General features: G+C 34.3%; 1 protein-coding gene across 1 annotated transcript in view; it reads right to left on the minus strand.

The window, feature by feature from the left end:
• The window catches only part of PTPRQ (protein tyrosine phosphatase receptor type Q), a 79,076-nt gene that overhangs the window by 20,741 nt on the left and 32,442 nt on the right, over positions 1 to 25,893 (minus strand). Inside the window, 14 exon segments of the mRNA XM_032221175.1 lie at positions 336 to 435; positions 1,060 to 1,133; positions 1,943 to 2,165; positions 3,236 to 3,394; positions 4,285 to 4,351; positions 4,800 to 5,044; positions 5,878 to 6,064; positions 10,247 to 10,368; positions 15,491 to 15,580; positions 15,583 to 15,669; positions 15,672 to 15,746; positions 15,749 to 15,814; positions 21,038 to 21,310; positions 21,796 to 21,937. Coding sequence (XP_032077066.1) covers positions 336 to 435; positions 1,060 to 1,133; positions 1,943 to 2,165; positions 3,236 to 3,394; positions 4,285 to 4,351; positions 4,800 to 5,044; positions 5,878 to 6,064; positions 10,247 to 10,368; positions 15,491 to 15,580; positions 15,583 to 15,669; positions 15,672 to 15,746; positions 15,749 to 15,814; positions 21,038 to 21,310; positions 21,796 to 21,937 — 1,910 coding nt within the window.

Here is a 25,893-nt window from a genome sequence, read left to right on the forward strand (position 1 = left end):
ACCTTTTTTGGCTCCTATGCCAAAAGCAGGGGGAGCACAGTGGGGTCATGCTTGGGTTGCCACACCCATAATACTATGCATGCGACCCAGCTCATACACTAGACCTCAATCATGCTAGTCTTTAATTCTGTTTGCTGATTAGGTTTCTATACAATGCTTATAAATTGTTGAATAAAGTTTATGACCTCTTGTTATAATGTATTCCTTGCTGGATATAAAGTTATAACAATACATATTTATTTGTCAATGAATGTAAATATATAATTTATTTCAATTAATAAGTAATTCTACCTCTACAACAACAAAAAAATTCTTGTACCTAGATATGAACTTACCTTGCAAATGCATAAATTACAGCCACAAGGAGAACAATAGAGAGTATACATAAAGTAACTGCAAGTATTATTTCTACAGCTCTTTCAGACAGCCCATCACCTGTAATGTAAAGTTGGTGATATATTAGGATTTAAACTCCAAACTATTATTTGAAATCATACACTAGTTATTACAACTGCATCCTGGTCATTACGGCAATGATCAGTACTAATAGGTGCACCAATAAATTTGCTAGCCTTTCCGAGAACTACTTCTTACCAATAACTTTTACAGTCTAAAAATGAATGAAGTATTTTATTAAATGGCACGAACATTTGAAAAAAAATGCAAGTGACCCCTAGAGCAGGGGTCCCCAACCCCTGGTTGTTGACTGGCACCGGTCCACAGCATGCCAGCAACTGGCCCATGCAAACATACAAAGCCTCATCTACAGGATACAAGCTGCACACAAAACCATGCCCCCTCCAGTCCACAGAAAAACCTTTCTCCATGGAACTGGTCCCTAGTGCCCAAAAGGTTGGGAGTCACTGCCCTAGAGGAACTCAAATGAGATTACATATATAGGCAGAGTGGCGAAAAGAAACAGGAGATGTGAAAGTCAATGGTCAATGTAGCCCTGTATCTTTGGTGCAAAGAAGTTATCTTTATAACAACAGGGAGACAGATTCATTAGGAAGTTTTCAAAATGATTTGTACCTTTCTAATAAATAGACATTTCCTTACCTAAAGTTTTGATGGGCTCTGAATAGTCTGAATCTGTATATTGACCTCTGATATTTGTTGCTCGGAACTTAAATCTATAAACAGCAAACACATAACATTATACACACATACACACACAAGCTCACTTTATACAGGCTATAAATTGTATATATAAATTAAAGACACCATCCTTGCAGCTTGTGACATGCTTTGCAGCTCTTTAGATTCAAAGAAAAATGGTACTTTTGAGCATAATTGTGCCTTGTAGATCCATACTGGCAATTGCTAGCAATTCAGGTGTGTCTTTTTTTCAAACTGCATTGCAGCTGTAAAGGGCAACTATGAAATTCCAGGAAAATATAGGTCTGTTTTAAGAAGATACCAACCATTTCTGTGTGAATATCCCCACAATCTCCAAACCTTTCAAGCTGCTGCAAAATCCTGCATATTTTCAAATTAATTTTTATTAAATAATATTTTACAAAGTAAAAACAGCACAAATTTAAATAAAGAAAAAGTAAAGTGATAATTAAATAAAAAAGAAATGAAATGAAAGAAAAAATATAAAAAAGAAAAAGAGAAAGATATAAAGCAGTGGTTTCCGATATTTACAGCAGTTCTACATATATTTATATTTTATATTCTCTCTCAAAGGTTACATAATGACTGGCATCTTTCTGTATTCTAATCATATCCATATCACTAATTATTTTTTTTTGCAGTTTTAGCAAAAAGTTCTAAAGAGTTTTCAGTTCCTAATAAATATAGATATGGTCTTTTCCTTAATTAAACAAGTCAATTTTCTCACCTCTGTAAATTCTTCCAAAAATGCAAATCATATTTTATTGTAAATTGCCCAGAGTCACTCAAGTGAGATGGATGGTATAAAATAAATAATACTTACACATATTGGTTTTTGGGTTTCAGTGGTCCATTGCAAATTTTTTCTTCACTTCCTGGTATCATACAAGTGCTATCAGCCCCTATTACATAAATATCCTCTTCGGTGCTCACTCCTTCATTCCCTTTTATACATGGAGGATTTGGAAAGCCTTCATTTACCAAATAAGGTCTTGCTTTATTAAAGTATGCATCATACCACTTGGTGATATTTTCATCATTCTGAACTGAATTCCCAAAAAAGAGAAGTGATATAGTAATATATAAGTAATAATTCCTGTTTGTTCTCTTCTTTTATTATTTACCAGTTCTATTTGTGCATTTATTTGTCTTTTAAGGTAATGCCTCAGATAAATTACAGTGTAGCATACAAAAGCACACACAGTTATAAATATATTAGTCTTTAAGGCAGGGGTGTCAAACTGACATTGTCACGGCATCGTCACATGATGTATTGGGACTTCCCTCCCTTTGCTAAAATGGGCATGGGTGTGACTAGCGCATGACACATCTGGCCCATGGGTTGGGAGTTTGACAGCCCTGCTTTAAGGTATACAATATTTGTTAAAGAATCAAAAAGAATTGTAATTTTATGTATGCATAACTACCTTTAAATACTTTATCTCCATTCCTAAATAAAAAGGATAACATATGACTCCAAATAACACCAAGAATTGTGATGGAAAAAAAAATTAAGCGCCTATCACAAAGTTAGAATAACTTGATATGATTCTCATACCACCATGTCCAAATTTAATTTATTTATAGTGCAATACTAAATTTATATACTCAGACAATTAATTTGAAAAGAAGGTTTAGAATAACAGAGTTGGAAGGGATCTTGGAGGCCTTCTAGTCCAACCCCTTGCCTAGGCAGGAAACCCTGCACCACTTCAGACAAATGGTTATCCAACATCAGATTTTTCATTAGTAAATGAGGACAAGGCTACTATTTGATTAAATATAATATCCCATGTTTCAGATGAGCTAATATCACAAAATGCTGTAAATTTCTATATTGAGTTTAAAAAATGGAGTAAAACCAACGGCAGGAAGATTTGTTTTCTCTGTTGCTAGTTTTTCCGCTCAATTCTTCTGCTCATTCAAGTAGGATATCTTCTGTGAATAACATTCTTTTTGCCATTAATTTTCATTTATAATCCAAATGTAGCTCATGAAGAACTCAAGAACCAAAATTCAGAAATCTCCATGAGCAAGTAAGACAAATAGAGGTTAAGAAAAGGTAGAAATAGAAAGAAGATTCATAAATTCCTTTTAAGAAGAAAACAATCTATACCTCCTGCTTCTGCAACAAGAATTTGTATTTTCTTAATAGGCCCATGATCATCATTATAGTAGCAAACTGGCATGTGAATAGTAATTGTAGTGGCTGTGGCGAGTAATGTTCCACTAGTATCGTAAACTGGCACTGGCTTTTTACTGGGTCTTGGTGGTTCTGTTTTGAGACAAATAAATGCTACAATGCTTTACAGTGCTCACAATGAATATTTTAAAGTTACTATTCAGATAACTATCCCACTAGAAGCTTCTAGATTTATAGCAAACCACATCTCCCCACCTCACTTCCCCTTCACACCCTCTTTTATTCTCACAATGCTGTATTCTCATTTTTTTCTTTTTAATTGTTTATTCTATTCCATTACTGTTATGCTTACAATTCTTTTCATTTTTCCATTTTTATTGTTGTAAGTTGCCTAGGTAAGTTGCCTTACAGCAAGGTAAATGGCAAATAAATTTAATAAAGAAACAAATAAGTACTATTGAATGGAATCATAGCCATTTTATGATCCTACCAATAGTGATAATTCACAAATTATAAATCAGTAACTATCTGTTTTGCTACCTAAGCACTTCTAGCCATTTCTTTTCGAAGATAGGAAATTGTGCTTATTTATCTTTGAATAACTGAAATTATTATTGAATTATATTACTATAGTAGAGATTGTGCAAATAAATCTTATGTTTTACAAGAAACCAGAAAATATGAATCTCATTCATAACACTATTTATGTACAAAATTTATAGGGCTACCAATAGTCTTATTGCCAAAACAGGTTTCAAGTTATTTTAATCCCTATTATTATTTGAATTCAATTTATAACAAATCACTCAATTCAGTATTATGCCATTTATGTAAGATTTAACTTTATATTGATAACTTGCATTATACTACAATCAAAATAGTATCATTGGTTATGACCAGATAGAGAATGAAACAAGATATATGCTTATTAAATTCTAGTAACTAGTGTATGAAAACCCAAATGAAAGCAAGCTGATATTATACTTCTGCAGTCCCTGGCTTTATAATTTATAATAGTTTACCTTTAATATCTGTTGTTATTTTAAGATGAATCTTTGGTCCTGCACCAGCACTATTGATTGCATAGACCTAAATAAATAAAAGTCTTTAACATGTTTAGTCTAATACTTAGTAATGTAAGCAGATCTAATTATATTTCATTATGCATATTTAAAGGGATAACATATATAAAACATAAAAAGTACATGGGAAAATATGATTTTATTCTGAACATATCAATAACTTCATTGAAGGCAGTGCGTCTTATTTCTATATATGGAACAGTGATTTACCTTTTTGCTAATCATTTTTCACTATATATTTTGACAGCTTCAAGATTATTGAAAGAAAATTAAAACAGGAAATCTAATTACATTTATTCATTTTATAGATTTCTAAGCAACAAGGGTCTATTGGTACTGGACAGCCAATGAATTTAAATATATAAATTAAAATGAATAAATAAATAAAGCCTATTCAGTTTTTTATTTTTAATGTAAACTTATTATTAATTGTGGAGAAAAAGAGTTCAACTTACACTGATATTATATGTGTGGCCTCCTTTTAATCCTTCTATCATGGCAGTTATTGACTTGTTTGTTCTGTCTATAATGCTTAAATTATAAACTTGAAAGATGTCTATGTCATCATCTTTATATACCATTGCTTGATATTCTTGAATATTCCCATTGAGTTCAGAGGGTGGTACGAACATCACTTGAAATTTTGTTACTTCATCTGGTATCTTCTGAAAAGTTACATTGTTAAGTGGGTCCCTAGGCACTGAAAAAAATTAATAACTGATGAACAAGTCAATTAAAAATATTACTAAGCAGATCTAGAGTCTAAAAGATTAAAAGGTAGGTCTTGTGGACTTTTTGCATAAAAATGATTTAAAAAATGAACTTTTGACTTGTGGTTTTGGCAATTTGACAGGATAGATTATAGAAAGGAAAGTCATGATGTAACTTTAGAGAGAGAGGTTAAAATATATTTATATTTATAAATGCTGCAAAGCATCGGAAGCCGTTTACACTTTTTCTTAGTTTTCTACTTTTATTAACTTTTTTCTTTTCTTACACATTTTGCTTTTTCTTTGATTTCTTTTTCTTTTCTTTGAAAAAGCAATTAAATACTGTAGTATTCTAATTTCTCAGTGAAACAAAATTATGGCATAGGTTTTTTAAAAGACCATAAGAAGCAAAATCTGTAGTCAATTTGCCTGTACTATACTGCATTTGGGAAAAATATAAATATACTAGGTTTTTTATATTCAACAGATTGACCAAGGCTTAAAGTTGAAGATAATAGTTGATAATTTAAGCTCCTCTGTGATATTAAGTTCCAGGTAGATCAGATAAAAATTACATGGTCCACCTTTCTTTTCAAAAGAAAAACAGATAAGCTGAAAGTTTTAATGGCCCAGAGGGGGTTGTATCTAGATTTTCTTGTCTCTATGTGATATGACACTGCATAGCATACTTTGTTGTTTTAGAGACGCATTTGAAATTATTTATGCTTTTAATTTTTTTTTTACAACTTTGGTTGTAATTTACTTTCTAATATTTATGTACTCAGGTACTTAATGAAATGAACAAACAGAATTAGCCACTTACCTGCTTCAAAAGTGGAAACAATAACGGAAGAACTGGACTTGCCTTCAGTATGTGCAGTCTGAACATCTTCTACAAAAGCAGTGACTACTATGGAATACCTTGTAAATGCTCTCAATCCTGAAATACTGAGGGTTTTATCCTCATAATTTGCTTTGACAAATGAAGCTTGATAGTAATCTGCATCCACCTGTACCAAGCAGGTACAAAAGCATAATGTTTATTAGATTATTCATAAGAAACAATGGGTGATATATCAAGAGAAAACCAAATTAACAGGATTGAATGATTATCTCTACCTGTGCAAGGGGAAAAAAAGTGCAGAGCATGTGTGGGGTGGGTAAATTTAAGGAATAACACAAACAGACACAGCATGCATAATGACTTTGTCATGCTTTTTTATCCCAGTACTAATGCAATAAATTTTCTTTAGATCTTGTTTATGGCCATATAGTAGGGAACCTTTAATCCAGAAATCATTGGCATAATTTTCCAGATCTTTTCTGTGAGAATACTTTGTAATGCATAAAATTGGAGTTTCATCATGCTTTTTACTCTCTCAATTTTTACATCTAACAGTCTGTCTTAGGATCCAATATCACAAAATACCCTATTTCATCATTGTTCCATTAAACAGTAAATAGAATAAGTAGAGACTATAAACAATTCTAAAGAACCACAACCCTATAGATCCGTGATGGCGAACTTATGGCATGCGTGCCAAAGGTGGCACGCGGAGCCATTTGTCAGGGCACACAAGGTGATACCTGGTCAGCTGGACAGTGCGCATGCGCGTGCTGGACAGCTGACTTCGGCCTTCTTTTGAGGCTGTTTTTCGCTCTCAGGAGGCTTTCCTGAAGCTTCCAAAGTGCAAAAAACCAGCCCTACGGGCAAACCGGAAATTCAGGAACAAACTTCTGGTTTGCTCATAGGACCATTTTTTGCCCTATGGAGTCTTCAGGGAAGCCTCCTGAAGGTCCCTGAAGGCTCCGGAGGTCGAAAATCAGCCCTACGGGGAACCTGGAAGTCACCATTCCCGAACTTCCGGGTTCCCCAAGGTCTATTTTTTTCCCTCTGGAGGCTTCAGGGAAGCTCCTGAGACCTCCGGAGGGCATTGGGGGGGTGGGGGTGGGAAGGCTGTTTTCACCCTCCCCAGGCTTCTAGGAAGCCTCTGGAGCCTGGGTAAGGCGAAAAAACCGTGGCAAAAGTGGAGGGGACTGATTGCGTGCATGCATGTGTGCTAGGGGTTGCGCACACATAGCATTATGGGTGTTGCATGCCAGCGCACAACCCCCATATGCTCCACCTGCTTTTGGCACAGCAACCATCACTGCTATATATCATCAGGCCTCAACTGAATATTTAAATACGTCTGAAGATAATTTACTTATATGTGATGTATGTAAGGTCCAAATATAAAAACTGATAATATTGCAGGACAGATTTCTAAAGTATAAGTAGATGAAATATAATAGTTTAAAGACTAAATGATACAATGCAGTCAGTAAACCTATGGAATAGATAAAGGATCTTTGTACACATAATAGTTTTGCAATGCAGCATCTGAGACACTGAGCAAGCCTAGTTTTTGAACACCTGAACTAGAAGGCTTTGCTTGTCTTCATATTTGAATCCAGTTGTACATGCATAAAGCCAAAACGTTCACCAGAGGCATGGTTATTTTTATGTGAGATTCTGTTTCAGAAAAATCCACATGGGATCTCCATTTCAGGTGGATAAAGCAATGATGGAATTAGAAAAGGTCTCAGAAATAGAACACAACAAAATATTTCATAGAAATGAATACCAAAACATTTTCACATGTTTGTCATATTCCAATTTTCTTTTCTATTATGAAATAGGAAAAAAGTAAAACAAATGTCTACAGTAGCAGTCCCATAGGGTCATATTGAAGATGCAGCTGCTAAGAGACTAAGATAGTTTTAGCACATATTTTATTTGACAGATGTGCTTTAGTGTCCCCACTGAGAGTTAACCTTAAATAAAGATTCTGATGTACTAAACAGATACTGATTTCCTGGGATGACTATCAAGGGACAGAGTATTTCTTCATATATCACTGCTCATTATAACAACATAGGAACATAATAAGACTTCTTCCATTTTCACAATGCTAAGCTTTGTGCTCTGTTTGACTGGGCCACGGACTATTTTCCACGGAAGATTAGCTAAGCTCATTTCATTAACTTTTTCCTATGGTAACATGTATGTGTTTACACACAGTGCACATGAAGATGTGCATATTAAAAATAATACTGGGGACAATATGATGCAGTGAATAAAAAGCACTAAGAAGACTTGGTTTTAAATCCTTACTTAGTACCACACTGGGTGGTCAAAGGCTAGCCTCAAAGGAGTTGAAGTAAATCATATGTGTTCAAGGGGGCTGAAAAATGCAATAAAAATGATGTTGGCCATCACTGAAAAGCAAGAAATACTTGATCCTTAAACAAACAAGAAAATGAAAAGAAGTAAGAGAAAGAAGGAAAGAGAGAGAGGGAGAGAGAGAGGGAGAAAGAAAGAAAGAAAAAGAAAAGACAATATATAATTAAACAGTGAAAACTAACAATAAACAAAAATAATTGCTAGAGTATTGCTCAAGGTATTAGTGTATATAAAGGCCTGAAGGGGGAGGAGGAGACAGTTTTATTACGCAAATGAAAAACTATAGTTAATAGATCATTATACAAACATTGATTTTATAGTTTAATCAATTATTATTACCAAAGATAAAAATTCAGAATAATATTACAATGTCTGAAACCAACAAAATGGATACATGCATTAGCAAATTCAATTAAAAAGAAATCAATCTTTGTTAATATTCTCGGTTCTAAAAAAAGGAGAAATTAGTATATGCAGTAAATAATATTAACAAATTAGATAATTAGATTAGATCTAATTTTTCATATATTACTTATGTCAGTGACCAGCTGTACAAATAATGCTTAGAGCACTGACCCTATTTGAGTCACATCTTCAGAAGCTTAAAGGGAAAGTAAGTAATTTCATATCAAAAGTTAAGAATTGGAAACTTCCTTAAAGAAAGTAATTAATCTTTTGAACTAATAATGTAAGTACAGGTAATCCTCGATTTATGACTACAATTGGAACCGGCATTTCCATCATAAATCATTACTTTCAGCTGATGTTACCACAATTTTTACAGTAGTAATTAAGCAAATCATACAGCTTCCCCAATGGGAATTTGTTGCTGAAAATCAATCACAAGATGCTGCAATTGGTCATAAATGAGCCAGTTTCAAAGTGTTCTAATTTTGATCACATAATGATGGGTGTGGTGCCCTGTACCTATCTATACTTACCTGTAAGTGTAAATACAGGTCATACATCTTTTTTTTTCTGGAGCCATTGCAACTTCAAATTGTTGTTCAATGAATGGTGATAAGTCAAAGACTATCTGTGATTATATTTAGAGATTTCTTAGAATGGTGAGATTATCTAAGACCTTAGTAACCCAGAGTCTTCACACTCAGTCTGTATGTTCCTTGATATGATTTCAAGGCCATTATGCAATCTAGTAGAATCTATTTAGACTTTTCATAGCATTGACAAGTAGTCTTCTTTTAGCTCGTAGAGCGATTGTAAATGACAGTGATGAAAAAGTAACTGTGAACACTGGTAGTTTAGCAACCAATTCTCACATTTATGACCTTCACAGATCTGTAAAGCAAAGGAAAGCTGAAGTAAGGACAGTTGTGGTGTCACTTAGTGACCATTTCACTTTATGACTGATTGCCAGACCCAATTGCGGTCACTAAATGAGGACTGCTCGCATTTCGTCCCTATCTTGTATTTTGGTGGAGAGGAGAATTAGAAAGGATAAAAAGGATGCTATTAGAAGCAAAATGGTTTCACAGCTAACTTTTTATTATGACTCAATCCTTGAGTCTACTAGGAATCTTCCAAACAGATATAGTTTTTAAAAATAGTTTTAAAAAGATAAACGGTTGTCCAATCTGGTACAGCTGATTAGATTATTAATGTTAACATATCAGCTGCAGCTTTTTTGGTCCAGTGAACAATATCCTCTATTCAGAAGACTGGCCAAAGGCTGCTTTTAGCATTTTGGGGGAACCTAATGGTTCTAGTTGGTGAGATTCTGTATATTTTCTATTTATTCCCAAATATCAAGATACAATTTTCTGCTGGGTTGCCAGGGGAGTACTAAAGGTATAAAAAGATATGCAGAAACTGCAGGTTCCATGTTTTTATTGTATACTAACACTCAGTAAAATATTATTTAATAGCTGATTCCTAAGTAAAATTCTGCTTTTACTTACTATATGAATAATAACAGTCAAACAATAGAAGACTTGAAATGACTTACTGAGGAAATATCAATGTGGTAGAATGTTGGTCCAGTAATTATGGTAGGCTCATTCCAACTAATATTAATACTGTAAGGAGATGTAGCTACTGCAGTTACATTTGCTGGGGGAGCATCTGGAGCTACAGGGAGAAAAGTACGTCAAAAGATTACTTTAAAAAACATTTATATCAAAAACTGTCATTATGACCCATGAAGTCTTTATTATTATTATGCAATAACATTAATTAATACAATGAAGCGCCAACTGCCTAAAAGAGCAAATTATAGCTGGACATTAAAATACTTATTTACAATGCTAAAATACAATTTTCCTCCCAAAGCTTTCTTTACTGGTACTATGATTTTACCAAAAAATACGATGCAAATTCTCCTCTGGCAAGAGCACCTATGGGGTGTGTGTGTGCTATCATTTATCTTCCAGAAATCAATTCTGTGGGGAGGGGTGTATATGATTAAATTTTGCATTAGCACCAAGATGGCCACCCTCAGCTATGGAAATTCACTTGGCAACTGTGGGGCAGCCACTACCTTCAGATTAAGCTCCATCTCTAAGGTAATCACTGTGGGGATAAAAATAGAGGCAGAGCTATATGCATTACCTGAAACCTTTGGAGGAAAGATAGGAGATAACTCTAATTCTGACTTTCTCTATACAAAAACAACACAATTGTGTATTCTTTTTCCTTATTGGATTATTGCCTTTAAGTCTATTTACATTCTTGGGGTAAAGTTCATAAGTTTATTGTTGTAACCACAGGTCATAGCATAGGAATGTCATAAAATATGAATAACAATAAAACAACAAAACAATACAATATAAAATAGAATAATAGAAGTATTATATATAAAAAGGTTATACAGAATAAAGCCAAAGCTACAGATAAGAAATGAAGCATTTCTTCCTAAGTTTACATGAGAACAGACAAAGGTAGCAACTTGGTTATTGACTGTTGGAAAAACATCTGGAAGAAAATAGTTCAATTTTTTAAGATTGGACTCTTTGAGTTTATCTGCCATTAATAATTTGGCCCTGATCTCATTGTAAATGGGCCAGTGGGGGACATAATGGATAATCTCCTCCACTTGACTAATACTACAAGGACAGAGGCAAATCTCCTTTTGAGATATGTGGACAAAAAGGTCTGGAGAAAAGGGGCGTGGAAGCCTTTTCAGTGAAAACTAATTATGTTAACCAGGTACTGGGAGAGGTTTGCATCTTTTTTATAATTATGATACCAAAATGAAAATTTAGATGATTGTAGTACTCCTTGGGGTAGAAAAGAGAAGGAAATGAAATAATCGTTGATTTAATTGAAGTAAATTATTTAAATATACTTAATTGATAATTAATTATTTAATTATAATTTATGGATTTTCAAAAAACAGAAAGATGATTCATATAAATGATTATGTAAAACTCTCCAGCCAAAGATATTGTTCCTATATCTAAATTTGATGCTTGCTCTACAGAAAATAAATCCTTTTCTGTAATGCAGCTTCTGTCCCAAGCATTTATTTGAAAGCAAATTCCTCGGATACCAATGAAATTAGAGATTGTTCACATGAACATTTAAGCTCTGACAGCCTTTTTATTTAGTTCTGCTTTTAGCTATACTGACACAGGCTGAGCTGGCCTCTGTACAGAATTATGCCTTGCACTGAATCAATCTCTTAGTTTTGAGGAATTGCAAGTATCAAAGAATTGGAAAATTCTGAAAATGGCAGTCAATTAACTGTATATGTGACCACCTCACCCAATGGCAACATGCCTGGGAAACAACACATCCTGACTGAAAACCACAGCTGCAAAAAAACTCAAAAGGATGAACATTTAGACACTTCCATATAAATGTATTTAGGATCAGGATGTCAATGCCTTTCAAATTCTTCATCTAAAGCACCAATATATCTCTTTATTGGCTTTTGTGATAGCTGAAGAATTTTCACCCAAAAGGAGAATTACACTTCAGATGAATTGGTATAACTAAAATACGACTGGAAATTGGAAATCTATTAGCTTCAGCCTAGAACCTTTATAACAAACATCTTATATAAACAAACTTTGTGCCAATGGCAACTGTCACATATTGATTTAAGACTGTTTGTGAAACAAGTCTAGTCAGAAATGGGTAAGATATCACCATAGCCTTTCTCTTATAAATCACAGCAATTTACTCAGTAGGAATAACCCAGTCTTATTCACTCATTCCCATATAATCCAATCACTTCCTCTCATGAGCACTTTTCTCCTGGTTTTCACAATAATGCATTTTCTGTAACTAATACCCGTCATTTCCTGATTATCATGCTTCTATGCTTCCACAGGAATGTAGGTCTTATGGAGGTCAGGGTCATTTTTCCCATCCATCTGTGTCCTGATGCAAAGGCAGCAGTTAAGTTTGTTAGCTGGATGGTACATTTGGATAGCTTATCATTTTACAGACTGATCTTCTGATACTCAAAATAATCTTTTGATTCAAGCTCTATTCATTTTAGCAAGGCTTGCACTAGCAAAGTAGCTTTAAAACAGTAGTTTAGGGAATATTCTTTTAACTATCAACTTCTACCTGATTTTTTTTACAATATTGAATCCTTAAATAAGCATATTTAAACAAATAAATTTAAATTTATTATTTTAGTAAATGTCTTCTGGTCTGAATTTTATTTGAAACAATTGCAATGCAAAGGAATGCTAATTTCTCTTCCATTATTTTATAGCCAGTAAAGAATTAGGGGTATGGGGAAAAACATATTGCTCCCTCTAGATTTCTTAGAAATCTAATGGTTAAAAAAAAGGTAAGTTGAGCAAGATATTTTTTTCTTGGAGCAAACTTCCACTGGAGCTCTATGAATTATACCAATGTTCTCACTTTGTCTTTCAATATTCTGGAAGACAATTTCATATATAACCACATGATGAGGGGAGAACAAATACAGTAGGAATCAGATTGGTATACAGAACATGCCACTCTGCTCCGATTCTTTGTTGTTGTGTTTTGCTGTCACTATCCTTATATTACTACTGTATATTTATTAGACCAAATGAGGAAATATACCGAAGTGATTAAATTTACTTATAATTGGGAATAGATGGAAACAGCACTCTGACATTCCCATAATAAAGAAATCCACTTCAAAATGCCTAGACACAACATGCAGATTTAGAAACAGAAAATTGGTAGGAAAACAGAAACAGCAAATTAAATTTATCTTTCCATATGGATTCATTACATTCTATTAAACTACTGATTTTTATGTTGGTAAGGAGGAACAAAACCATCCAAAGTTAAGTTCAGTATAGGCTCAATGGAAATGGCAAAAGGCTGGCCATTGTTTCTGTTATTATACTTTTCAAGGACTGGATAGAGCTCAGTGATCCAAAATACAGTAAAACAAAAATTTTGCACATATTGAAAACTGCAAAGCAGGAATTATTTCTTACTGATTTCTTTTTCCTACTCTATCCTGGATCATAGCACTTTGAATACCATCTAGAAAAGAGGCTAAAAAACTTGATCTTAGCCAAATGTCCAAGCAGCTTAGAATTTTATAAGAAGGGATAGGCCTTCTACCTCCTACATATGTGTCAGAAAGAGAAAATTTGGATATATAGCTTTTGTCACTACTTTATAAAAACAATTGTCAATAATTCTTTTATTATGACAGAAGCATATGGTTTAATTCAATACTGTAGAAAATATCTCATTGTAAAGCAGAATTATATAATTTATCATCAGTGCAATAATAGTCCCATTGACCTATTTTATGAGACAGAAGGACAGCTCCTAAGAGAACAATTTGTAAAACAGAAGACAGAGTATTCTATCTAAATTACAGAAATAGCACGAATATACAAAGTTAGGTTTTTATTCTTATAATTATCAATAGCAGAAATGTTGATGAAAGTCTTAAAATATAATACATTTTAAAGGCATGATTATGAAAACTGTCATGGCTACATATACATGAGATGTTTTCGTTGGTGTTTATTTCACAATGAATTCAAAATATAATACACAATGAATTCAAAATATAATACACATGAATTCAAAATATAATACACAATGAATTCAAAATATAATACACAATGAATTCAAAATATAATACACAATGAATTCAAATATAATACACAATGAATTCAAAATATAATTTGGGAAGTTAAAATTGTCATCAATTATTCTTTAAAATAACCTATATCCACAAATTTAGTGTGAGCTTGTAAAGACAAAATATTTTAGTATTGTGTATCTCAATGATACCTTTCTCTTATTATTTACTTGTTTGTTAAATTTACATGCTGGACTCTCTCACAAGAAGTTTTGGTGATATACTTATCATTCAATTATTTTTCCTTTTCAGCAATGCTGTGAGTTGATTGAACTGAAGGACATGAACCTTTACTTCCTCTTTATAATCTAAGGGATCTGACAAACTTCAGTACCCTAATCATTTCATGTCACTGTGTTTTCACACAAAACGTTCAAACAAAACTGTTATTGGAAGAAGTGTGTACTTGATGCTTGATTCAAAAAGACAAAATATAAGGTTGAACTTAAGCATTGATGTTCTTTGAGGGAGAATGAGAAAATATTTTTACCCTGCTTTAAATATTTTTTATAATTTGAAAAGTTATTAAATTTAGCAGCTGTTTAACAGCTGCTCAATTGTACTAGTAAAAAAAAAATCTAAATATGCAACAATCAATATGTTTCTTTGCACCATTAGAAATGGTACATTTATTTTAAAAGAACAAATTTTCCAGTAATGCCAAATTTATTCTAAGCAAATAAGATGTTTTAAATTTATTAAATGTTTTAAATGTTTAGCCTTTGAAAACCAGTTAAAATAGAGCTACTGATGAATGAAGAAAATATTAATCCAAACTCTACGTTATGTTTATATATCAGTATGAGTATCTATTATATATTTATGTTTGCAAGAAAGGTAATATAAATATATAAAAAGTAATTATGGAAATGAATGTTTAAATGCAAACCTATTTAATTGTTGCAGTCTCCAATTTCATGACCAGATATGTTATACATTCAATTCCTATTACACACCAGAAAGAGAGAGTGGGGAGAGGGAGGGAGGGGGGGAGAGAGATTTAAACTAAAGTGAATATGCTTGAAGAAACACACAATAATAATTTTGTAATTAATTGTAACTATTGTTAATTTTTCATGAGTTTTATAAAGTTGAGTTCTGTATAAAATTAAGAATTATTATAGTCTTACTTACAGCCAGGAAGAGTTTGTGAGATAATCCAAGGTGTAGAATTGCCATAACCAGCATTTGTACAAGCAGAAACTCTAAACCGATACCATCTAATTTTTTCAGTTCATATACTGTTTCTTCTACAACATTATCAGTAAGATATGAGTATTGCTCCTTCTCATATTCAATACATTCAGAAGAATCCAACTATTGCAATGGATGGATTGTAACTGTGTAGTAATCTTGTAGTTTTGAAAGTAGCCCAAAATAGTACCTGGCATATCCATCTCAAGGTCACATTTGTTGACTGTATCTTTGAAAATATTATATCTCTTGGGGCGCTTGGAGCTAAAATAGTAATATAAAAATTATATTTATAATATCACTATATTATTGTGCATTAAAGCTGAGATACACTTCATATTGTTTATCCAGATACATTTATACATATACTCTTTCTCGGTCTAACTGTCTTTATTCCATGCACTAGAATAAAGAATGGATATTTCTCATATGTGAAATATGAGAAATATGTGATATGTTCTCTTATAACATTGAAAATATAGACAACTGAGAATACAACTATACTTTATGAAGTCTACATACTTTATACAAATGTTGTATACCTTTAGAGTTTTAGGATAAACCATTGTAAACATATATTCATTGTTATTACAATCTGGTTTAGACTTCAATATGAAGAAAGAATTCTAGGACAGTTATTGTTACTTTGGCTACATCATCTTTTGATACCATTGCTATATAGAATTCTTTAGGTATCTCTTTAAAATTGAGAAATTTGGCACAGAGATTGAGAGAGAGAGAGAGAGAGAGATACACACACAGCAAGATTTATTATGGATGAAGGGACTATAATGTGCATGAAGATTTATTTGTAATTTAAGAACTTTTCTCATTAGTTCCAATGAAAAAGCATATCTATTCCTATATTCCTCTGTGTATTAGAATTCTTTTCTTCGCCTGCATCTGCTAAAGTAAAGATCTGTATTTACATCTGAGATATTACACTATTTTAAAAATGTTTTGAATATTTAACTTATTTCTAAATACAAAAGTCAAAGAATACATAACATTATAAAAGATGAAAGAAACTGTAAAAGAACTGAAAATTATTTCTTAGCTTAATTATATGTTCTTAAATGAGTTAAATTCTTAAATGAATTCCATTCTTTTGGCTATTTGGCAGTCCTCTGCTTCTTTATCTCTAATGACTGCTTCCAGCATCCCTCAATGTTTCCTTTATATAAAAAAGTTACTATTAGATTACAGATTCCAAGGTGAATTTACATTAGCAGAAGGAAACAGATAGCCATTTAGTTTTCTAAAAAAAGTAATACTAATGAAAATCCTTTGTCATATTTTTATAAATATGATTTGGCTATCATGATATATTACACTACTTATTTTAAACTATTGAATCAATATGGACTCTTCTGGTTAAAAAACAATATTTTAATCTATTCATGGGAGCCTATTTTCTTTCAGTATTTGACCTTGTACTTTATTCTCTTCAGTTTAAGTACTTTGTACAAAGCAGAGAAAAAGAATAAGAAAACAGTAACCATAGAAATTCAGAATTGTCATAAAAATAATTAAAGGAAATATAGTTAAACCTAGTTTATTCTGTCATTTACTACCCTCTCTAAAAATCTATTATTGCATATACTATTTCAGTTATCCATCAGTTTACGCATTGGCCTTTTCTGGTTTAAGCGAATATTTCTTTTCCAGAATCTCATCAACTCAACGCAACTATAATTTCTTGATTTTCCCCTGTCTCATAATCCATTCAGTCTTCGTTCATATATTGTTATCTGGTTTGATTCTACCTCTTGCTTACACATATGTTTCTTAAGTAAGTCACAAATATTGCATTCAATGTATTTCTATCCTTTACCCAAATTCTTGTTTCTATATAACAAGTAGACTTAGCACAACACTTATGCACAACCATTTGTGTTTCTTTTGTTTCTTTCATTATTACAACCGACTATACACTACTTACTACAGAGCCTCCACTCATTTCCACATTTTTGACTAACAATCTATGAGGGTTCATTCACTCAGTTTTCCCTGTTAAACACAACTCCCTTGTCCTTGATATATGAGTTACTTGGCATTAAATTCACAGATTTTCTGGATAAACATTTAAACTGAACAGCGGGGACAGAGAATTAATTGATACAGAACATTTCTGTCCCCAGCAATCTAAAACTCATAAGGTTATCAGTGCATATAATATAGATGTTTGTGTGGGTTATCACTCCTGCTGTCAAGCAAAACCAAGCATTTAATAGTGAGTGCCATACCATGTGAATGAATCATACAAGTGGCAAGAAAATAGGGGCAGTCAGGCATAACACAGGTTGTGTAGACAGTAAATACAGGGTCAGTCAAAATGGACTCAAATGTCTATACACCAATGCACAGAGTATGAGGAATAAACAACCCCACAAAAATCAGATTAGGAACACAAGTTGAAATAGGGAAGAAAATGGTAAGTGAGCACCTGCCTACCCTAGACGAGTTCAAATCACCAGGACCGGACAGATTATACCCCAGGGTTCTGAAGGAACTGGCAGATGAGATCTCAGAACCACTGAACTATCTCTTTCAGAGATCCTGGAGCACTGGGGAACTACCAGAGGACTGGAAACAAGCTGATGTGGTTCCCATCTTCAAAAAAAGGAAAAAAAAATAGATCCGGAAACTATAGATCCCGGATGGCGAACCTATGGCCCGCGCGCCACAGGTGGCGCATGGAGCCATTTGTCAGGGCACGTGAGGTGCTGCCCTGTCAGCTGGCCAGCGCGCATGTGTGCGCTGCTCAGCTGAGTTCACCCTTTTTTAAAGCCATTTTTTCGCCCTCTCCAGGCTCCAGAGGTTCTATAGGAGCCTGGGGAGGGCAAAAAGAAGCCTCCCTGCCCCCCCCCCCGGAGGCTTCATGAGCTTCCCTGAAGCCTCTGGAGTGAAAAAACCACCCCTATGGGCAAACCAGAAGTTTGGGAATGGACTTCTGGTTTGCTCGGAGGGTCATTTTGAGCACTCCAGAGGCTTCAGGAAGCCTCCTGAAGGCCCTGAAGCCTCCGGAGGGCCTCTGGGGGCAGGGGAGGTTATTTTCAACCTCCCCAGGCTCCTACAACCACGATGTATAAAGATGTGGAGACTCTAGAAAGAGTGCAGAGAAGAGCAACAAAGATGATTAGGGGACTGGACAATAAAACATATGAAGAACGGTTGCAGGAACTGGGTGTGTCTAGTTTATTGAAAAGAAGGACTAGGGAGACATGATAGCAGTGTTCCAATATCTCAGGGGTTGCCACAAAGAAGAGGGAGGTCAACTATTCTCCAAGGCACCTGAGGGTAGAACAAGAAGCAATGGGTGGAAACTAATCAAGGAGAGAAGCAACTTAGAACTGAGGAAGAATTTCCTGACAGTTAGAACAATTAAACAGTGGAACAGCTTGCCTCCAGAAGTTGTGAATGCCCCCATACTGGAAGTCTTTAATAAGATGTTGGATAGCCATTTGTCTGGAACGGTATAGGGTTTCCTGCCTAGGCAGGGGATTGGATTAGAAAACCTCAAGGTCCCTTCCAACTCTGCTATTGTATTATTGTATTATATATTATTTTAAGACTCATAGTCCTTGTTGCATCATAAAATCTATTTTATATGTATGGCAAATCATTTGGGTTTTCAACTGTTTCAACAAGACTTCATCTGCATATAAAAGAATACATAAATTACTTTTTCAAGCAACCCTCATATATTCATCCGCAAATATTCGCATCTTATATCTTTGTTTTAATTCTCATTGTTGATTTATTATCACGTGTGCTTTATCATATTTTAGCATAGCAAGTAAGCCACAAATGTAACTAAAGTCATGTTTATGCAAGCTCACTCATATTATTCTATGCAAGCTACAAATTCTAATTTAGACCCTACACTTCTAAACTGTTGCTTATTTCACACAAACTAGGACATGAAGTATGCTAATATACACTGAGAATACATAGAAATAAATAACTTCATAACTAAGAATGATTCATTTGAAAAACTATTGGTAAAGAGTATTAAATGTAATGGAAATTCTACATATTTAATACCTTGATTTTTTTCAAATGGCACTATCTAACCCATCTTGATGCTATGATAATATAGAACATTTCTCTATGAAGATTTATAAATGGTTTCAGGCCATTGGTAATATTCATATCAATCTATCATTCTCCCTAAAATGTTTCATCTATGCAAGTTATATTAAGATCAGAACTTGATGTCTAGGAAATAACAGATCCCTAGAATTCAGAACAGATCCCTTAAATTCTCACAATTTAAATCCCTTATGTAGCCTGATTAATTATTTATTTATTTTAAAAGTACTTTTCCTTGAAAGGAGTATGCAGTCATGGGAGCTGTCCATAAGAGCCGTCCTTTGGCCTGCACCAACCAATTTTTAACAGGGTTATATTGCCTCCTCGAATATTTTCTTGTCTCTTATGATTTTATTATCTTTTCAAATTTAAATTTTAACTTTAACATTTTAATTCTCATATAATATTTTATATTTTGGTATTCTACAGTACACTACCCTGAGGCTTTTTTTGAAGGAGATACATGGTCCATAAATGCAAAACATAAATAAAAATTTGAGCACTGTCTTACATTGTTGAGTATTTGATAATCGGATCAGGTTACTTGTGTTTTATTATTGTGTTCACCTTTGCTGCCATTGCAGATTTTTTAAAACAGCAGAATCTAAATATTAAACATTTTTACAAAATAAAAATTCAAGTGTCACATTCTCCTTCTTTTTTTTAGTTTTCAGAAAACGTTATAATTCCATTCAGTTTCTACACACTGGTAGCATTTATTCTCACAACTTTGTATATTTTTATTCTATAAATTGAAGCAAATCATCCTATAGTGTAGACTATGATAAAAAGATGTAACATTCACTTAAAAATGTCACTGTATCATAGCTTATCATATGTAATTCTTTTTATGATCATGTATAGTTATACCCAGTTGTAATAAACCTAACAATAAACAATCAAGTTATACTTTGAAGGCTCTTGTTCAGAGATTTTGGGATGAGAGGGTGAACCTAATTTGATTTCACTTAGCGTCAGAAATAAATGCCTTGGCAGTGACTCTGAGTTGGCTATGTGTCTGTGACTAACTCTGTCCACCATAAATAAGAAGCTGAGAATAACTTTAAAACTGTTTCCATTCCTAATTACAAGTCTCCAATTTCAAGTGGCTGCTACTCAACACAAAAAAAATGCATGAGAACACACAGCTAAGAGAATGTTAACCCAATAATAAAAACTTTATTGTTGTTATAGTTGCTTGCATGGATTCCTAAGCACAATTACTTGGAACTGTTGCTCTTCTAATATATTTTACAAAATTAACACAACGTAAATTGTAACGCATATCAATAGTATGCTGTTCCACTCAGCTCTGAAAATTTAGTTGAAAAGACATTATGAAAGAAATTTCTGAAATTATTAATTATAGCTTGACATGTAGGGAATTGGTACCTGTTTCTGGAAATGTGCTGGTATTGCATATCTGTTCTTTCCCTTCTCCAGCAGCTGTTGCAGCTTTTATTTTAAACTGGTAAGCTGTATTGGATAGCAAGTTTCTCAAAATACACACAGTTTCATTATGAGATGATGAGATGGTTGAGTTCTCACTAAAAGTTATGATGTAATCTGTAATGATTCCATTTGTTTTCAAAGGAGGGTCCCATTGGAGCAGGATTGACTGCCAACTCGTTGCAATACACTGGGTATTCTGGACAATACCTGGTGCTTAAAGAAAAGTACAACTTCAATATGGAAATGCAAGTAAGCATTTCAGCATTTCATATTATATCATAATAAAGGCACTTTAGTGAATTTACCAAAGGAAGCTATTGGCTTTTTCCACAATGGTAAAAATACAATAGAATGAAATATATTTTGATGTATCCCTACTTCATTAATTATGGTTTTTATAATTTCTCTTTACAGGAGAAACATATATCATGCTTCTTGAGCTAAGTAAAGTAGCATATTGGCAATTGAAAGATGGATGGAATTGGGGAAAGAATATCAGCATTGATGTAATATGAATAATTTAATAACTGTGCAATTGGGTTTATAATACTTAACCAGATCCTGGAATTAGGATAAACTTTTGGTTTTTAAGTTAGATGAGAAATCCATAGATTTATTTGGATTAAAGTTAGAATAGCTAAAATGTTTCTTTTGCAAAACCAATACATATTAAAATACTTGATCTTAAACAATCTAACCTGATTCCATTGTTGTGAATTGTACATGGTTACTAAATTGATTGCCATTTCCAACTTTTGTAAATGCAGAAACACTGATGGAATACACGGAGAATGGTTCTAGTCCAAATATATTAGCTTCATTGTGTGAACCTGAAATGTTCTTAGATTAAGAAAAAAAGTTAATTACTATAATATTTTATTGCTGTAATAAATTCTTCAGTATCATACAATAATCAATGAATGGAAAATCAATCTATTACGAAATATATAATTTTCTGATATTAGACTCCATTTCCAGTGTTATATACAGCTCATAGAATACCGTATATACTCGAGTATAGGCCGACCCGAATATAAGCCGAGGCACCTAATTTTACCACAAAAAACTGGAAAAGTTATTGACTCGAGTATAAGCCTAGGGTGGGAAATGCAGCAGCTACCGGTAAATTTCAAAAATAAAAATAGATACCAATAATGTTTTTGAATATTTATTTCAAAGAAAAACAGTAAACTAGCGGTGTATTCAATGAAATACTTCACTCACCTCATGATGCTGATGTCCCGCTGTGATGATGATGTCCCGTGCAGCCGCGGGAGCGATGTCCCGCCTCCTATGACACACGGCACAATGATTCCTATCATTGGATCACTGTACCAGAGGAGGTGGGACATCGCTATGTGGCTGCTTGCCATAACAAGGAGGAGGTGGGACATCGTTGCAGAGCGGCAGGAGGGGGAGGAAGGGGAATCGTAAGACAGCCCTGCATTACATTAGAACGTGAGGAGGGGGATGGTGCGGTGCGCGCTGCGCGGCAAACTGACACAGAGGGAGGGGAAACTCACAGGGGCACTGGGCCATTCACGAGTGTCACCCAGCGGCATGGCCCCGCCCCTTTTTCTCCTCCATTTCGGCAAATTTTTCACTGACCTCGAGTATAAGCCGAGGCGGCTTTTTTCAGCCCAAAAAGTGGGCTGAAAAACTAGGCTTATACTCGAGTATATACAGTATGTTCAGATGAATTTAAAGGGGGGAAATTACATGCATGCAGGACTACTGAAGCTTCCAGGTGGCATTGTGTTGGAAATCAGTGGCCACAGAGCAAATTCTGGTTACTTTGTCCTTTGTGGATAAAGGAAAGATCACAAGATCGCCTGCTTGCACTCTGGACAACTGCTCTTTGTGAGTAATTGTCCAGAAGAGAGGTTTTGGCAGTTGACTCATGAGTAAAATAGTTGGGGGGGTGGGGGGGTCAAGTGAAAAGCTTCACTTTCTAAAACACTTTTGGATGGAATTCATTTACAGCTAAATGTTTTCTGCATAGCAGGATTAGACAACTCTAACATCGACCTGATGAATCGATGTTCTTTTTAGACTATAATAGAAAAAGGGGGTTTTAAAGTTTGAGAACTTTTGGCAAAAAAAAAAAACAACTAACAACGAGAGGATGTAAGATAGTTTAAATGGATAAAGGGATAGTTTTTTAAAATATTTTTTTGGTGAAAGTGCCTTTGAATAAATTGGAATTAAAATAGATGATCTAACTGGACCTTTGAGGAAATGTTTGTTTTATTTTTGTTAAAAAGTAAAGACAATTGATGGATTTTATAAAACCAAAAATAAATGTAATTTTAAGCCAGACTGTGATGCTGATTGTAATTACAGTACAGAGAGCATTTTAGACAAAAGTATTAAGGGCATAGGAAGACAAAATAGAAAAAAATAAATAAATGGGACAGCTTGTCTTTCACGCTTTCCCTTGCAATTGCAACATTTTCAGTTTTGGATTACAATATTACAATAACAATCAGAAAAAAGGGGAAAAATAGCAGGGAAGAGAGGATTGCTAGAGCAACATGCACCTCAAGGAATTACAGTAGATTTACTTCACGAAAATATTGAGGAATTGGGCAATAGGTTAGCCAAATCACTTGATTACATTGATTAAATAATTGGTTACTAAAGTGACACTTTTTTAAAAAGTAATGGATCAAAGACTTGTAAAAAAGAAAGAGGTTTGGATTAAAATGTGAATGCTGTTCAGAAATAGAATGTTCTTTGAGTTAGAGGACATAGCCTGTGGTTTGGGGTGGCATAGGTACTTGTGGTATAACATGTATAAACTCATAAGTCAACCCACGAAATATTAACCAAAACACCATGAAAAAATGTACAACTCATGGATAAGCTGACCTTTGAAATTTTGTCTTTTAATTTTCAAAATTGGCTTATCTGTGAGTGGCTTGTTTTTTAAGTATTTGGTTTTAAAAATTGAGGGGCCAGCTTTTCTCTATGGATAGGTTTATTCATAAGTCTATAGGGGATATATGAATACTCTAAAAATATTACTGTATGTATGCTTGGATAATCCCATCTATGGATAAGCCAATCACATTTCTGGGGTGCACTTTGACATCTAAAAATCTTAGTTTATTGACAAGTATATATTTTTGTGCATTTTATAGATTCATAAAATTTCCATCATTCATACTTTATGCAAAGAAAAATGTTCTTCATCAAAATAATTTAAATTTCGTCTCTCAAAATCCTAATTGGATTCAACTGATTTAGTGCCTCTCCTGTTCTACCTATTTCAGACTCGCTTCATCCAGGATGAGAGAAGTGTTCTTTGATCTTTCCCTGGAGAAACAAATTATCTTCTGATTATTACCCTCCACAGAACTGATGGTATATATATATATGTAGGTCTCTAGTTATTCAGGTTTTCTCCCGCGTAAAATTGGAGATGTCTTGGCGACGTTTTGACCAAGTCTCATTCGTCATCTTCAGGCTTGGTGCTTCCAGGAGCAATGTGAGATCTCGGCTGTTTCTTCCTTTTAACTGCCAGTGGGGGTTTGAACTGATTGGGTGGGAGCTCGGCTGTGTCCTGATTGGGTGGAGGTGTGTTCTGATTGGTTGGGGGGTTTGTGTTCATGTAAGGATAGGAAGGGTTTAAAGAGGCTAAGGGTGCATTTGCAGTCTGGCTTCTGGTCCTAGGTCGTGCCTCCTCATCAGTGTGGGTTTTTGTCTGCTTTCTTTGTGGATGTTTGGTGGTGATATCCTGTGTGGCACTTGTGAGTGTGGGCCTGGTGTCATTCATCATGTTGGGGACTCATTTATCAATAAGGGCAGGCTTCCAAATGGCTGGCAGGTGGGGGATATCGTCCCGCCTGTTCATGCTGTGTGGGCGTTTTTCTATCTCAATGGCTTCTCTGATTATTCTGTTGTTAAAATGTTCAGCCTTGGCGATAGTTCTGGTCTTTTTAAATCAATTTTTATGTCCTGTGGTTTTAAGGTGTTGGACCAGGGAAGAAGTTGGTTCCTCTTTTCTGATTGCGTTTTTGTGTTCTTCAATGCGTGCACTTGTTCTTCTGTTGGTTTGTCCGATGTATGTGGTGGGGCAGGTGGGGCATGGGATTTCTCCTTGATTTTCTAACTCAATTTTGTCTTTGGGGTTTCTTAGGATGGTGGATATTTTTCGGTTTGTGCAGAATGCTGTCTTGATGTTGTGGTTGCGGAAGATTTTGCTGATTCTGTCTGTGGTGCCTTTTATGTATGGGAGGAGGGCTTTTCCGTTTTCTTGTTCTCTGTCCTGGATTTTAATGGGGGTTTCTTTTTGGATTAGGCTGGTGATCTTATTTCTTTGGAATCCATTGGATGTCAGTACGTTAGTGAGAGTGTGTAGTTCGGTTTTTAGGTGTTGTTCATCAGCTAGGCGTTTTGTTCTGGAGATGAGTGTCTTGGCTACGGAGTTGATCTGGGCTGGGTGGTGGTGTGAGAGTGCGTGCAGATAGCGGTTAGTGTGTGTTTTCTTCTGGTAGATGATGTGTCCCAGGGAGCCATTAGATTTCCTGTAGACTAAGACATCCAGGAAGGGAAGTTGGTTGTTTACTTCTGTTTCCATGGTGAACTGTATTTTGGGGTATAGGCTGTTGAGGTGTGTAAGGAAGTTGTCCAGTTGTTCTTTCCCATGTGGCCAGATTATGAAAGTGTCGTCTACATATCTGAGCCAGAGTTTGCGTTTGTGATCAGATTTTTCTAGAGCTTGGGTTTCAAAGTTTTCCATGTAGAGGTTGGCAATGACAGGTGAGAGGGGTGATCCCATGGGTGCTCCTTCT

Source organism: Thamnophis elegans, chromosome 7 (genome assembly GCF_009769535.1).
Source record: "Thamnophis elegans isolate rThaEle1 chromosome 7, rThaEle1.pri, whole genome shotgun sequence".
Lineage (NCBI taxonomy): Eukaryota > Metazoa > Chordata > Lepidosauria > Squamata > Colubridae > Thamnophis > Thamnophis elegans.